The sequence below is a fragment of the Odocoileus virginianus genome, chromosome 8 (assembly GCF_023699985.2).
Source record: "Odocoileus virginianus isolate 20LAN1187 ecotype Illinois chromosome 8, Ovbor_1.2, whole genome shotgun sequence".
NCBI lineage: Eukaryota > Metazoa > Chordata > Mammalia > Artiodactyla > Cervidae > Odocoileus > Odocoileus virginianus.
In genome coordinates, this window is record NC_069681.1 from 38,507,612 (window position 1) to 38,524,004 (window position 16,393).

General features: G+C 41.1%; 1 protein-coding gene across 1 annotated transcript in view; it reads left to right on the forward strand.

Moving 5' to 3' along the window:
- LOC110127202 (ATP-binding cassette sub-family C member 4-like) overlaps window positions 1-16,393 on the forward strand; it is a 107,697-nt gene that overhangs the window by 23,020 nt on the left and 68,284 nt on the right. Inside the window, exons 6-11 of the mRNA XM_070471120.1 lie at window positions 2,995-3,084; window positions 4,162-4,325; window positions 5,485-5,610; window positions 7,431-7,680; window positions 13,316-13,420; window positions 16,105-16,194. Of these exons, the coding sequence (XP_070327221.1) occupies window positions 2,995-3,084; window positions 4,162-4,325; window positions 5,485-5,610; window positions 7,431-7,680; window positions 13,316-13,420; window positions 16,105-16,194 (825 nt within the window). The remainder of the gene's footprint in view (window positions 1-2,994; window positions 3,085-4,161; window positions 4,326-5,484; window positions 5,611-7,430; window positions 7,681-13,315; window positions 13,421-16,104; window positions 16,195-16,393) is intronic.

The following is a 16,393-nucleotide window of genomic DNA, read 5'->3' on the forward strand; positions in this document are numbered from 1 at the left end:
TCATAGAACTGTACAACTTTGGTTTCTTCAGCATTACTGGTTAGGGCATAGACTTGGATTACTGTGATATTGAGGTTTGCCTTGGAAATGAACAGAGATCTTTCTGTCATTTTTGAGATTGCATCCAAGTACTGCATTTCAGACTCTTTTGTTGACCATGATGGCTACGCCATTTCTTCTAAGGGATTCCTGCCCACAGTAGTAGATATAACGGTCATCTGAGTTAAATTCACCCATTCCAGTTCATCTTAGTTTCCTGATTCCTAGAAGGTCGACATTCACTCTTGCCATCTCCTCTTTGACCACTTCCAATTTGCCTTGATTCATGGACCTAACATTCCAGGTTCCTATGCAATATTGCTCTTTTATAGCATCAGATCTTGCTTCTATCACCAGTCCCATCCACAACTGGGTATTGTTTTTGCTTTGGCTCCATCCCTTCATTTTTTATGGAGTTATTTCTCCACTGATCTCCAGGAGCATGTTTGGCACCTACCAACCTGGGGAGTTCATCTTTCAGTGTCATATCTTTTTGCCTTTTCATACTGTTCATGGGGTTCTCAAGGCAAGAATACTGAAGTGGTTTGCCATTCCCTTCTCCACTGGACCACATTCTGTCAGACCTCTCCACCATGACCCGTCCATCTTGGGTGGCCCCACACAGTATGGTTTAGTTTCATTGAGTTAGACAAGGCTGTGGCCCATGTGATCAGATTGGCTAGTTTTCTGTGATTATGGTTTCAGTGTGTTTGCCTTCTGATGCCCTCTGGCAACACCTACCATCTTACCTGGGTTTCTCTTACCTTGGATGTGGGGTATCTCTTCACGGCTGCTCCAGCAAAGTGCAGCCGCTGCTCTTTACTTTGAATGAGGGGTATATCCTCAGGGCCACCCCTCCTGACCTTGAACATGGAGTAGCTCCTCTCAGTCCTCCTGTGCTCCTGCAGCAGCTGCTCCTTGGATGTGGGGTTGCTCCTCTTGGCCGCCTCCCCTGACCTTAGGCTGTGGGGTAGCTCACTCCTCTCGTCTGAGCTTCTGGGCGGTCTGTCGCGGCTGTGCTTACAAATAGCTGTGAAAAGAAGACAAGAGGAAAGCAAAGGAGAAAAGGAAAGATATTCCCATCTGAATGCAGAGTTCCAAAGAATAGCAAGGAGAAATAAAAAAGCCTTCCTCAGTGATCAATGCAAAGAAATAGAGGAAAACAACAGAATGGGAAAGACTAGAGATCACTTCAAGATAATTAGAGATACCAAGGGAATATTTCATGCAAAGATGGGCTCAATAAAGAACAGAAATGGTATGGATCTAACAGAAGCAGAAGATATTAAGAAGAGGTGGCAAGACTACACAGAAGAACTGAACAAAAAAGATTGTCATGACCCAGATAATCATGATGGTGTGATCACCCACCTAAAGCAAGACATCCTGGAATGTGAAGTCAAGTGGGCCTGAGAAAGCATCACTATGAACAAAGCTAGTGAAGGTGATGGAATTCCAGTTGAGCTCTTTCAAATCCTGAAAGATGACACTATGAAAGTGCTGCACTCAATATGTCAGCAAATTTGGAAAACTCAGCAGTGGCCACAGGACTGGAAAAGGGCAGTTTTCATTCCAATCCCAAAGAAAGGCAATGCCAAAGAATGCTCAAACTGCCACACAATTGCACTCATCTCACATGCTAGTAAAGTAATGCTCAAAATTCTCCAAGCCAGGCTTCAGCAATACATGAACTGTGAACTTCCATATGTTCAAGTTGGTTTCAGAAAAGGCAGAGGAACCAGAGCTCAAATTGCCAACATCTTCTGGATCATCAAAAAAGCAAGAGAGTTCCAGAAAAACATCTATTTCTGCTTTATTGGCTATGCCAAAGCCTTTGACTGTGTGGATCACAATAAACTGTGGAAAATTCTGAAATAGATGGGATTACCAGACCATCTGACCTGTCTCTTGAGAAACCTGTGTGCAGGTCAGAAAGCAACAGTTAGAACTGGACATGGAACAACAGACTGGTTCCAAATATGGAAAGGAGTACGTCAAGGCTGTATATTGTCACCCTGCTTATTTAACTTATATGCAGAGTACATCATGAGAACTCTGGGCTGGAAGAAGCACAAGCTGGAATCAAAATTGCTGGGAGAAATATCAATAACCTCATATATGCAGACGACACCATCCTTATGGCAGAAAGTGAAGAGGAACTAAAAAGCCTCTTGATGATAGTGAAAGAGGAGAGTGAAAAAGTTGACTTAAAGAGTAACATTCAGAAAAAATATGATCATGGCATCTGGTCCCGTCACTTCATGGGAAATAGAGGGGGAGACAATGGAAACAATGTCAGACTTTATTTTTGGGGGGCTCCAAAATCACTGCAGATGGTGATTGCAGCCATGAAATTAAAAGACGCTTACTCCTTGGAAGGAAAGTTATGACCAAGCTAGACAGCATATTAAAAAGCAGAGACATTACTTTGCCAACAAAGGTCCGTCTGGTCAAGGCTATGGTTTTTCCAGTGGTCATGTATGGATGTAAGAGTTGGACTGTGAGGAAAGCTGAGTGACGAAAAATTGATGCTTTTGAACTGTGGTGTTGGAGAAGACTCTTGCGAGTCCCTTGGACTGCAGGGAGATCCAACCAGTCCATCCTAAAGGAGATCAGGACTGGGTTTTCATTGGATGGACTGATGCTGAAGCTGAATGTCCAATACTTTGGCCACCTTATGGGAAGAGTTGACTCATTGGAAAAGACCCTGATGCTGGGAGGGATTGGGGGCAGGAGGAGAAAGGGCTGACAGAGGATGAGATGGCTGGATGGCATCACTGACTCGATGGGCATGAGTTTGAGTAGACTCTGGGAGTTTGTGATGGACAGGGAGGCCTGGCGTGCTGTAATTCATGGGGTCACGAAGAGTCGGACACGACTGCTCGACTGAACTGAACTGAAAAGTGACTTGTTATCACCACAGGAGTCCAGCTCAGTATCTTTTTCTCATTTCAGGCACTTCGCCTGAGTAACTTGGCCATGAGGAAGACCACCACAGGTCAGATAGTCAACCTGCTGTCCAACGATGTGAAAAGGTTTGATCAGGTGAGCTGCCCCTGAGGGATCCTCTTCCACTTTCAGTCCTTCTCACTGGGTTTAGCTTATGGTTGATGCCAGACACCTGTGTTTGCTCTTCAACAGGATTTGTTGAGTATCTAAAACAAGTGTTCTCTTTATCCAACTCTCATTTCCTCTGTGTGCAACTTAGATGTAATAATGTGTGTTGTCCATAGATGAGAAAAAAAAATTTTTTTTTTCTGATATAATCTATGGCATACTTCAGTAATAGGCAGCGGTGTTCTTCCCCAGCTTAATTTGTGTCCCTAGGGGTCCTCCTGGCATGGACCTTCTGGGCACATGGTGTTGGTGTTGCAACCTGACCTGTCTTCCTCCTCCTCTGCATGATGCAAGCCTGTGGTCAGGGATTGTTTCCCACTCCCCACCCCCCACCCTGTTTAGTGCCTTCTGCATAGGGAGCCTATGAGGAATGATGCCAAATGGGTGGTCCCCAGCCAGACACAACCTCTTCTCTGCTATCTCACCACACTCTTTTTATCCATATAGCTTATGAGTAGATCATGTAACCCAGGGTGTTGCAGCTGTTGCTCATATCTGTATTGCACTAGACACTTATCTTTAAATTATTCATTCATCAAACAGGAAGTAAGATCCCCCTACCCACTTTCAGGGATGAATACTATTTCTTTTCTGGAGAAGCTACAGCCTGTCAGGAAGATAAATACACAAGTAGTTATTGGAGAATGTGGTAGGTACCATAAAGTAGGCTTTCCTGGGATGCTAGGGAGAGATGGGGGATGAATTTTGAGACAGAGAGTTTGGGGAAGCCCTGAGCTCATATGTGGTGTCAACAAAATCAACATTTTCCTTCAAGGCTGCTGGTCTGGTTCTCCCTGGATGTCCCTGAAGCAAGCCCTATGCTGCCCCAGAGCAGCGTCATCTGGGGTAGATGCTTGAGTTTCTGCTTCAGCAGATTTAAAACCCACTGAGATCATTCCCATTCAGGTTCCTGTCTATTCTTTCCAAGCATATTATTTCTATAATGGGTCCTTACTGGTTTTGTTTTCATACCATCCTAAGAAGGCTTTGTCTTTCTCTTTTAAGGTAATGACGTTTTTGCACTACCTGTGGGTGGGGCCGCTACAGGCTATTGCAGTGACGGCCCTACTCTGTATGGAAATAGGAATATCATGTCTTGTTGGGATGGCAGTTCTCATTATTCTTCTGCTGGTGCAAAGCTGCTTTGGGAAATTGTTTTCATCACTCCGGTAAGAGAAACACTGATTTCAAAAATTGATGATGTGTAACTGGTAGCATCCACAGTCTGCTTGATGCTTTCATTCAAAAACAACAATAAAAAATGCCTTCTTTTGTCTCTTCGTTGCATGTGTTGTAGATGCTTCAGATTTAGCCAGGAGAAGCTCCAGCCTCAAGCTGAAGGCTGACCTTTAAGGGGAAAAGTGACATTTGCCAACTTTTCCCAACATTGTAACTGAATAAATAGTGTCTTTAAGCAGAATTCACTGATGTCAAAGTTATTTAAACATTATTAGAGTTACTAATACTTTTATATAATATACAGGACCTTTTCTACCTACATATATTTTTGTTACGTTTGTGTTAGAGCCATTTTCAGGTGTGTATGTTTTTGTCTTGTTTATAATTCAGTGTTTTTAATTATCCAGTGTCCCAAGGGCAATTATGTCTTAATTATGTCTTTATAAAGCCCCATAGTCCCAGCAGTATATGTAATAGATAAGTGGCTGGTGATGAAGAGCCTAATGGTAATGAGTTACACCTGAAGCAGGTCACAGAGAGCTGGAGGTGGGTCATTGTTTAGGTAGTCAGGTGATGGAGATGTTGTGTTGTTTGAACTACATTGAGGGTTGTTTGTTGGTGCCTGTATGTGTATTTTTCTATGCTTGGAATTTCCTTTGCTCTCTTTGCTGTGGAGAGATGTTCCTTATCCTCTGAAGCCCTATTCTAATGTTACCGGGTCTCTGAAGCTTTTCTTGCTCTCCTTTCCCAGTGGAATTAACAGTTCCATCTTATTTGCCCCCAGCATTATAATCCTATTTTATTACAGCACAGACATTGTCTTCCTGTTAGAGCCAAGGTCTTCTGCCTTCCTTGCCCAGTTGTGACCTCCTTGAGCAAACAGTCTGTATCTGTTTCATTTCAGGACTTTATTACACATTACTACAAGTTTTCCAAGTTATGTGTTGAATTTGGCTGAATGTTTGAATTTCCAATTGAAATCTCTCTCTTTTTTTTTTTCATTTCTCCAATTGTACATTTGTCTGTGTTTTCAGCTCAAAAGAGCTGTAGGGAATCATTGGATCCCTGTTCTCTGCTTGTGCCCCCTGCTGCTGAAAAGGAAACTTGGGCTGTGGTCACTAAGGCTCATCTCTCACGTCTGTCCCCTAGGAGTAAGACCGCAGCTCTCACAGATGACAGGATCAGGACCATGAGTGAAGTCACAACTGGCATCAGAGCAATAAAAATGAATGCTTGGGAAAAGTCATTGATAGACCTTATTACCAGATTGAGAAGGTAAGTTTTTATTTATATCAAGTCACATTTTGTGCTTTTTTATTTCCTATTTTTACTGAATGAATTTAGGAGTCTTACCAAGTTTTCACATTAATGTAAACTTAACTATACCCCACTCCCATATGTGGCAGTGGGGTTAAGTAGAATAGGGGGAACATAATTTTAACCTGCTCTCCCTTTTACCATATATATATGTATATATATATATAGCCACACCAGATGCCTTGTGGAATCTTAGTTCCAGGGATTGAACTCAGGCCCTAGGCAATGAAAGTGTGAAGTCCTAACCACCAGGGAATTTTCTCATTTACAATGTTCTTAAAGGGGAAAAAATAAATATATATATATTATATATAATATAATAATATATTAATAATATATTAATAATATATATATTATATATATATTATATAATATATAATATATACGCTTCTTACTAATACAGAAATGAAATTCATAATATTTCTTATAAGCAATAATTGTAAAATTTTAGTATTTGAGATGATATTTAAACTAAAGCTGTAATTTATGTTAATATAGTACAAAGGGGAGATTATAAAGGTTGGGTATAACTGGATCAGGCCCAACTTTATGAATCAGTAGTTTTCATTCCAAACAGCCATGGAAATATTGGGTTTTTTAAAATTGTAATTGTTTTTATTTTTAGATAATCATCGATTCATATGCAGTTGCTTATAGTACAGGGACCTCCTATGTATCCACTGCTTAGTTTCCCTCAGTGGTAATTTCTAGAAACACTATAGTGCAATATTGCAACAGGATGTTAACACAACTATACAGGGAAGATACAAAATATTTTCATCAGGACCAGGATTACACATGTTGCCCTTCTATAGCACACCTACTTCCCTTCTGTCCCTACCACATCCTTAACCCCTGTCAATCACTAGTCTGGTCTCTATTTCTATAATTTTGTCATTTTTAAAGAATGTTATCTAAATAGTACCATACGGAATGTTACCATTTTTGATTGATCTTATTCACTAAGAGGAATTTCCTAGAGACTCATCCAAGTTGTTTCATGTATCAGTAGCTGGTTCCTTTTATTGTTTAGTAGTATTCCTTGAAAATACTGGGTTTTTACTTGCTTTATGTCTATAGAATTTTTTTCGTTTTTCAGTTAAATATCTGATGAGTGTTCGTACTCGAGCCCAGGGTGCTGGGAATTCTCTGGCTGCTCCCTGTCACCTCTCACTGTGCACCTTTGTGGGGCCCCTCCCTCTTCTGGGGATATACTCCCATCTCCCTTCTTCTCTGGCCTCTGCCAGCCCTGACTGACTCCAGCTCATCTCGGGTTCCATGTGTCTGTGACTTGCCCTGACTCCACTGCCCTGGGTTACACGTCTCTGCTCTGTGCTCCCTCGGGGGCTGTGCTGGCTGCCTGTGTCTAATGTCTTGGTGTCTCACAATTTGGGAATTGCATATTCTCTCCCCCAACAAGTTCAGGGGCTCCTGGGGGGACGGGATTTGTCTTAGACCTTCTCAAGGTACCTGGCACACGACTTGTGATTACAAATGCTTGTTGACTGAATATTCAAATCCAATCTGATTGACCCAAAATGTTTAAAAGTGTGACATTAAAGGACACTTTTGGTTGGAAGAGTGAAGTGGTGATGCAGTGTGTGGTCCTGGTGTCAGGGTAGACCCCCGGGTGTGCCCTGTGTAGTGTCTCCCTGACGTGAGGGATAGTTTATCTGAATCTGTGTCCACTGCCTAGAAAGGGGCCACTCACACAGGGCACTGAATCCATGGGTTGATGTTGGTGTTCCTTTTAAAACCTATTTCCTACTCTTTTCCAGGAATGAAATTTCCAAGATTCTGAAAAGTTCCTACCTTAGAGGAATGAATTTGGCAATTTTTTTTGCTGCCAGCAAAATCATGATTTTTATCACCTTCATCATCGCTGTTGTCCTTGACAACCGGATCACAGCCAGCCAAGTGTTTCTGGTGGTGATGCTGTTCGAGACTGTGAGGTTTACAGGCACCCTCTACTTCCCCATGGCCATCGAGAAGGTGTCAGAGACCGTTGTCAGCATCAAAAGAATCAAGGTTTGATGAAAAGCAATTTTTTTTTAATTTGTAGGTGAACTTTATGCACAATATCTTATTTGGTGTCACTGTGTGCCAGTTTGGTGACATTTAACTCTCAGTGCCAAAGCTGGCAATCTTTACAAAATGTCATACATAGTCCCCTCTCTTCTTATATAGAGCACATTACAAATATAATAAGATCCTTGCTGGTTTATGGGCAGCAGTAGCAGTGGCACAGGCTCTTGATGTGCAGTGATGACTGAAGGGTGATTAAAATGTCTAAAAGCAGGAGCAACAAACAGATTGCATCTCCTACTCTGACTGGAACAATGAGGTAGTGACTGCACATTCCGGGTGTGAACAGGACTCTTCTCTGATCCGGGAGGGGAGGAGATTGCTGAGAGATCCTTGTTCCCTGGGCAAGAAGAGTAGCCACAGATTCACTCAGTTCTCTGTGTTTAAAAATGTGTTCTTTCCTCCATAGATGCTTCTTTTCTTGATTGCTGAGCTTGGCTTTTGGATCTGCCTTTTCATCCTTGTTCCCTTTTCACTTTCTGCTTAATCCTATCTCTAGCTGCCCTCTTCCTTTCAAATTTGTGATTCTTATCATACCCACTGTCTCCTTTTCCTAAGAGTCTTTAAATTTCCAAGGGCAAATAATTTACATCATCAAGACAAAGACTTGGCACGCAGTAGGTGCTCAATTATTCATGTCTTTATGAGTAGGTCTAAAATGAGGATAAATTGGCACTGTGACCTGAAGTTGGCATGAGTTTGAGTGTCTGGGCTTTACAAAAAATCTAATTTGTTTTGTTCTTACTTTCTTACAGTGATGGATGTGCTGTTAGTAGCTCTTTAGTGAAGTTAGATCACTCTGGTTGTGATTATATTTTATTTTTATGTCTTGTCATCAAAGCCGATTTTTTTTTATCATTAGCTTTCTCTACTATAAACAGTTATTACCCATAAAACAGATGAATCATGTGGGTTCAGTTCTGGTCGCCTGAGTTTATCATTCTCCCAGAGTAGGCTCAAATTTATGTCCACTGAGTCAGTGGTGCCATCCAACCATCTCACCCTCTGTTGCCTCCTTCTCCTGCCCTCAATCTTTCCCAGCATCAGGGTCTTTTTCAGTGAGTCAGCTCTTTGTATCAGGTGGCCAAAGTATTAGAGCTTCAGCTTCAGCATCAATCCTTCCAATGAATATTCAGGGTAGATTTCCTTTAGGATTGACTGGTTTGATCTCTTTGCTGTCCAAGGCACTTTCAAGAGTCTTCTCCAGCACCACAGTTCAAAAGCATCAGTTCTTCGGTGCTCAGTCATCTTTATGGTCCAACCCTCATCCGTACATGACTACTGGAAAAACCATAACTTTGACTATGTGGACCTTTGTCAGCAAAGTGATGCCTCTGCTTTTTAATGAGCTGTTTAGGTTGGTCATAGCTTTTCTTCCAAGGAGCAAGTGTCTTTTAATTTCATATCTGCAGTGATTTTGGAGCCCAAAAGGTAAAGTCTCTCGCTGCTTCCAGTTTCTCCATCTATTTGCCATCAAGTGATGGGACTGGATGGTATGATCTTAGGTTTTTGAATGTTGAATTTTAAGCCAACTTTTTCACTCTCCTCTTTCACTTTCATCAAGAGGCTCTTTAGTTCCTCTTCACTGTCATCTGCCTATCTGAGGTTATTGATATTTCTCCTGGCAATCTTGATTCCAGGTTGTGCTTCATCCAACCCAGCATTTCACATAATGTACTCTGCATATAATTTAAATAAACAGGTGGCAATATATGGCTTTGACGTACTCCTTTCCAAATTTTGAACCAGTTCATTGTTCCATGTCTGGTTTCAACTGTTGCTTCCTGACCTGCATATAGGTTTCTCAGGAAGCAGTTAAGGTGGTCTGGTATTCCCATCTCTTTAAGAATTTTTCAGTTTGTTGTGATTCACACAGTCAAAGGCTTTAGAATAGTCAGTGAAGCAGAAGTCTATGTTTTTCTGGAATTCTCTTGCTCTTTCTATTATTCAACAGATATTGGCAATTTACCTCTGGTTTCTCTACGTTTTCTAAATCCAGTTTGTACATCTGGAAGTTCTCAGTTCACATACTGCTGAAGCTTGAAGGATTTTGAACATTACTTTGCTAGAATGTGGAATGAGCACAATTGTGCAGTAGTTTGAACATTCTTTGACCTTACCTTTCTTTTGGATTAGGCTTCCCTGGTGACTCAGCTAGTAAAGAATCTGCCTGTGGTACAGGAGACCTGGGTTTGATCCCTTGGTTGGAAAGATCCCCTGGAGAAGGGAAAGGCTACCCACTGTATTCTAGAGAATTCCATGAACTGTATAGTCCATGGAGTTGCAAAGGGTCAGACATGACTGAGCGACTTTCACTTCTTTGGGATCAGAATGAAAATTGACCTTTTCCACTTCTGTGGCCACTGCTGAGTTTTCCAAATTAGCTGACATATTGACTGCAGCACTTTAACAGCATCATCTTTTAGGATTTGAAGTGGCTCAGCTAGAATTCCATCACTCTACTAGCTTTGTTCATAGTAAAGCTTCCAAGGCTCACTTGACCTCACACTGTAGGATGCTTGGCTCTAGGTGAGTGATCACACTATTGCAGTTATCCAGATCATTAAGACCTATAGAACCTGCTTCTCTTTTGTCTCCTTCATTGGCAGACAGGTTCTTTACCACTAGAGCCGCCTGGGAAGCCCAAAGAACTACCATATGATTCAAAAATTCCAGTTCTGGGTATTTTCCCAAATATAATGAAATAAGAGGTATCTTTTCAAAAGATATCTGTACTCCCATGTTCATTGCAAAGCTACTCATAATAGCCAAGATGTGGAAACTACCTGAATGTTCACTGGTGGGTGAATGAGTAAAAATTTAGTGTGCACATAAAGCGGAATATTATTCGGTGTTAGGAAAAAAGGAAACTGCAATAGCAACAACATGGGTGAAACCTGAAGACATGATGAGTGAAATAAGCTAGTCATATAAGGACACCTGCTATATGATTCCACTTGTAAGAGGTATCAAAAACAATCAAATTCATAGGATCAGAGTCAAAGCTAAAGGGGGAATAGGGAGTTACTGATCAATAGACATAAAATTTCAGGTAAGAGAGATGAATATATTTTGGATTATCTCCTATACAGTGTTGTTTCTGTTGTTACCAATGATGTACCTTTAATTTACTGTAATAAAATGCCAACAGAAATGGGATCCTGACAGCAATTGAATGGGATAAGCATAAGTGTCCCCATTTTACAGGTAAGGAAACAGGTCCTATAACAGATGGAATAGTTCATCCATCTTTTCATCTCTCATAAGTGACAGAACTAGGATTCTGCCCAAAGCCTGGTTTCTTGCATTGCCTTGTGAGTATATTCTGGTGTGCGGAATCTCTCATTAAATGTGGCTTTCATCATCTGTGGCCCTACATCTCTTTCCTTGTGCTCCTGGATGTGACTTTGTCCTGACTAAGCCATGTGTTTGTGGATTTCTTTCCTTCTCTGAACTCCAGACTTATCTAAAAGGCAGCTACAGTGCCTTGTTCATTTTTGTACTCCTCACAAATAGCCGATGCTCAGAAAATGTGCAACTGAAGCGACCTTCCAGCTCCATCATGTCTGGGCTCCTGTAGATGCCTAACTATCAAGCATGGTTGTAGCAGAGACAGTGGTAATTCTGATTCTGAAATCAATTATGTGATGCACTTAATAGAAATGCATGAAAAGGGATCTGCAGAGTTTTTCAGAGTATTGTGCTCAAATATTTGAGTAGGATTTTTTATTTCTTTTCCACCAAAATGCACCTGAACAGTGTCTGAGGCTTGAAATTCCTTTCCATGTAGATGTGTATCGTAACATTAAAATTATAACCTGCTGAGAACTTTGAATTTTCCTGGGGCTTTGTCAGGATGCTTTGTGTCCTGATTAAACATCATTGATTTGAGCAAGAAATCTAGATTTTCTCTTATGTTCATACATTTTCTGGCAGGATGATGGTCTAGGAATTTAGAGGTCTTTTAGGCAATAGTTGTTTTCAGTAAAGGCAGGACCAATGGCTGAGAATAAGCATGGTGAGAAGGTTGGTGTTAGCATGACAAATTGTCCCAAGGTGAGTAGAAATAATTGTTGAACTATTTTTTTTCTTTTACATATTAGACTCTTATTCAGCCCATATAATTTCTACGATGCTTAAAAAATTTCGTTTCTCTAGCTCATCAGAATCCCCTGAATGCCTTTAAAACTAAGTGATCACATCTTGGTGTTTCTGATTCACTAGTTTTTGCTGGGGCCCAAAGAATCTGTGTCTTTAGTCAAGGCCCCATGCATCTGAAAGTAAGCTAAACCTGGGAAACATTGCCCTAGTTGTAGAAAGAAACACACAAAGTCACCAGGTATTTTAGCAAATATAAAATACAGCAGGATGTTGTTGAGATTAAAATAATTTGAGAGGAAAACCCTGTCTTAGTTTATGCTAGCCTTTTGGGGGAGGGGGAGTAAATTTGGAATTTATCCACCTATTTCATCACTTTCATCACTTCACAAAATAACTGAGTACTACCTACCTGAACTCTGGAGCAGGCTAGATGAGTATGTACAGTGGCAGGTAAGCACATGCAGAGAAGTCCTTCCTGCTTGGAATATATATTTTATCAAGTGAGGGATTAAAAAAGAATCAAATAGTGAAACTCACTGTGAATGCACACTTGTGTGTCATTAGTCCTTGGAAGGAAAAGTCAGAAGTGCCATGAAGTGCATTGGCACAGTCCCTGGTGTAATTTTGAAGGTCATGTTTCTTGGGAAGTCTGAGGAAATTACCTGGAGAATTCCATGTGTAGGGCTGGGAGAGGTGGGAGGCTGATGTTTCTTTTTCCTGGGGAAGGTGATGTGATGAAGTCTTTTAGTGTATGAGAAGGGGATCCATGCATTTGAGGAACTAAGAATGTCTGAGCCTGCAGAGTATGGAGTGCTAGAGGCCTGATCAGGGGACTATGTAGGTCCCTACAGGTAACATTAAGATTTTTTTATCATCTCAAGAGTTCCCTCTGGCTGCAGGTTCTAAATGTGCTGGAGTTTGGAGCCAGACTTTCTTCTTGAGGAGAAACTAGTCCACTTATTGAGAAACTTACAACTTTCCTCACGGCCTGAAACTCTTCATATTATATATATGTATATGTATATATTGGAGAAGGAAACAGCAACCTACTCCAGTATTCTTGCCTAGAGAATCCTGTGGACAGAGGAGCCTGGTGGGCTGCTGTCCATAGTCACATAGAGTCAGACATGATTGAAGTTACTTAGCATGCATGCATGCATATGTATACACACACACACACACACACACACACACATATATATATAATATACACACAAACATATATATATATAAACGTATATGTGTATATATATGTAATACTCTATGTATCCTGTATTCACTATATTGCTATATATGATGTACTGTATATTTTATTCTATGTATTATTTAGTGTGTTCTGATGTAAACCATCACTTTAAGTACAGTTGGAAAAATATGTAGGCTGTATAAAGTTTGTTTTAAATTCCAGGAAAAGCAGTTGTGTTTGTTTGTGCTTTCATACTGCAAACTCAACTGTCTGTTTTTCCTTTCTCTGTAGGACTTTCTGTTACTCGAAGACATACCACCGCATGACCATCAGCTGCTGCCATCAGATGGTGAAACAATTGTGGACGTGCAAGATTTAACTGCTTTTTGGGATAAGGTAACAAGTCCTCTATCTCAAGATCATGACTGCTAATAAGACAACTGTGACATAGACTTATAAGAAAATTTTGAGGTTTTACACATAGTGTAAAATGTGACTTGCTCATATACTGAATATATGTTATAAAACTTCTCAAAATCAGGAATAAGGATTGCAACTACTGGAGATTAAGTGTAAAATCAGCCTAAGACATCTGACAGGTTGTTCTCTCTCTCATTTTCAACAGAGCTTTAAAGTATTAGCACATCTTGAACTTAAATTACATATGTTAGAATTTACAGGATTGGACATACAAAATGCTGCAGTATGATATGGGTTAACTAACAAATACACAACTAGTTGGTAAAGACAACAGCCTTTGGGGAATCAATGTACATTTTCTGTGTACTGATGTTCGTAGACCATCTTACTACACGTTGATTGAGGCTGTGATCTGGATCTTGGCTGTGAGGTAGGGTGGGGTCTCCCCCATCCTAAGTTTCTGGAAGCTTCTGGCTGCTTTGGTGGTAGCCAGTGACAGGAGGAGACAGCAGGTGGTCATCATGAGCTCCAGTGATTCCGTTTAAAGCTTTCACTATATGAAAGCTGACATGGAGAGCTCGCAACGTTCCATCACTTGGTTTATGTATAATGTTCAGGCAAACAGGAAAAACAGAATTTGCTCTCAAATGTTGCACCCCCAGTGCAGCCCCTTTATCAAGAATTGAAATGCCCGCCTGCAACCTGGTTCCATGGTCCTCTGTGCAAACCCTCCTATGTGAGTGTGGGTTAGTCAGGAAGACTGAACCCACACCACAGGAGAGGGAATCCCAAGTAGGTTAGGTCACGGGTGAGAGAGGCCTCGGGAGGTAGGAGGGCACAGACATTGGGGTTTTGGAGAGAAGCTGAGTCTGAATGAAGCCCCTGCTCGGTTGGGAGGCAGGAGACAAACATGAGCTCTGTAACCTGCTCCCCTAGACAGCCAGGTGGGCAGGTGGGGGGAGGTCTCAGGGACCCAGGTCTCATTCATGAACTGGCGGGACTTGGTCTCAGTCTTTAATAAGCTCTAAAATAAATAGTCCTGTGTGAGCCTCTGAATCTCATGGAGCAGGGGTTTCCAACTGTGTCTGCACAGAGTCAGGGCTCAGCTGATGATCCTTGTTGAGTCAGTGTCCCCTGATCCTGGGTAACCAGGAGGGGAGGGGACCCAGTGCCTCGGAGCTGCCGAATGCTGCCCCCTTCTGGTCATGGCTGAGCGGTGCCTCCCTGAAGCCTGGACAGGGAGGGCCACTCTGTCCTGTCTTGACAAACCTTCGGGGGAAGTGACAGGGATGATGATCGTATGTGGCTCATTGTTTTGTTGTTATACCTGAGTGAGAAGTAGTAAAATGGGAACCCCAAGTGTCAACACGAAGAAAGGAGTGGAGAAGTTTAAACAAATGCTTCTCATATATTAAAATCTAGCTTCTCACTGATTTTTCATTCTTAAAATCTGAAACTTTTTTTTGGTGATGGAAATTAATGATTTTTCTCAGTATGTGATTGTCTTATTATCAGTTCAGCTGTTTACAGAGAAATCTTTCAGTTGGAAGATTATCTAGACTTTTTTATACAGACTCTGCTTTTAGTCTTTTGGGCATTTTACTTAATTACATGTAACCACTGTGTATGTGTTTTTAAACATAACAGTTACTGACAATTTTCTTAACACTTAGGATATGTAAAGAAGTATACATACCCTCAAGTCTCCCAGGAGTATGACCTGTGATTGGCATGATGAGTACATTGTCCTTCTTCCTCATATTGGATTACGTGCTGTCAAATGCATTTTCATGTTTTTGTTTTCCTTAAAGTAGAAGTACTTTATTGTCCCTGTTTAGCCAGGAGAAGTAATGCATGTAACATGTATAAAGCTGAGGCTTTATTCCTCTGACTCACAATGTCATAATTTTCTTTATTCCCCATTTTTTTGTTGTCATTGGTGTTAAATTAGAGCGCTCGTGAAATTAGACCATTATTTACAAGAGTTAGTTTATCAAGAGTGATTTTATTATGTAAAGTGTCCCCTTCTTGCTGAGTGTCACTGAGATTTTTTTCTTTATCAAATGAAAGTGGAGAGATTAACGGAGATTTCAAATTGCAGTGTTTATTAGTATAGGGCCAGGCGTGCTATGTACTTCTGCCGCTACCTTGTGGAAATTAATGAGATCGTTAAAACCAAAGATTGCATGTGTGCTCAGTGTATCAGACTCTTTGTAAACCCATGGACTGTAGCCTGCCAGGCTCCTCTGTCCATGGAATTTCCAGGCAAGGATACTAGAGTGGCTATGAATGGGTAAGTGGTAAAAACCTCCCACACTGAAGAGTCTAGTAAGTACATTATTTTAATAAGCTTATGTGCATCATTCGGTTTGCATTTCAAACAGGTTCCTTGTCATTTCAACTCCTTAAATTCTGTGGGTGTCTATACCTGAGTCTATATGGAAATCTGGTAAAAGAAGCCTTCCTAAGGCAACTAAAGCTATTTCAACTCCCAAGAAGATAGGAGTAGATGAAAAGACCTATAAAACACAATGTCTTAAAATGAGAAAAATGTGGGCTATGTTAGCATTTTAATTACTCTTATGGTATTTTCCCCACTATTTGAAGTAATTTGTGTTACTTTATTGAAGTGGGTACATTTTTGTAACTTTCATTTGCAGGAATCAGGAACCCCAGTCCTACGAGGCCTTTCCTTTACTGTCAGGCCCGGTGAACTGTTAGCTGTGGTCGGACCTGTGGGCGCAGGAAAGGTACGTTCTGATGCCTTTTGACAGCTTGATAATAGCCCCTGTTATATTCTCAGAGTGGAGCGCAGAGCTGAGTGTGACAGTTTGAATTCAGTGTGTCTAGAACAGTGTTTCTCTAGGTGTGTTCTATGGAACATTCATTTTGCAAGAAGGTTTCGTGGCAAATAAATCTGAATAAATGCACACTGTGTTTTCCTTCTTG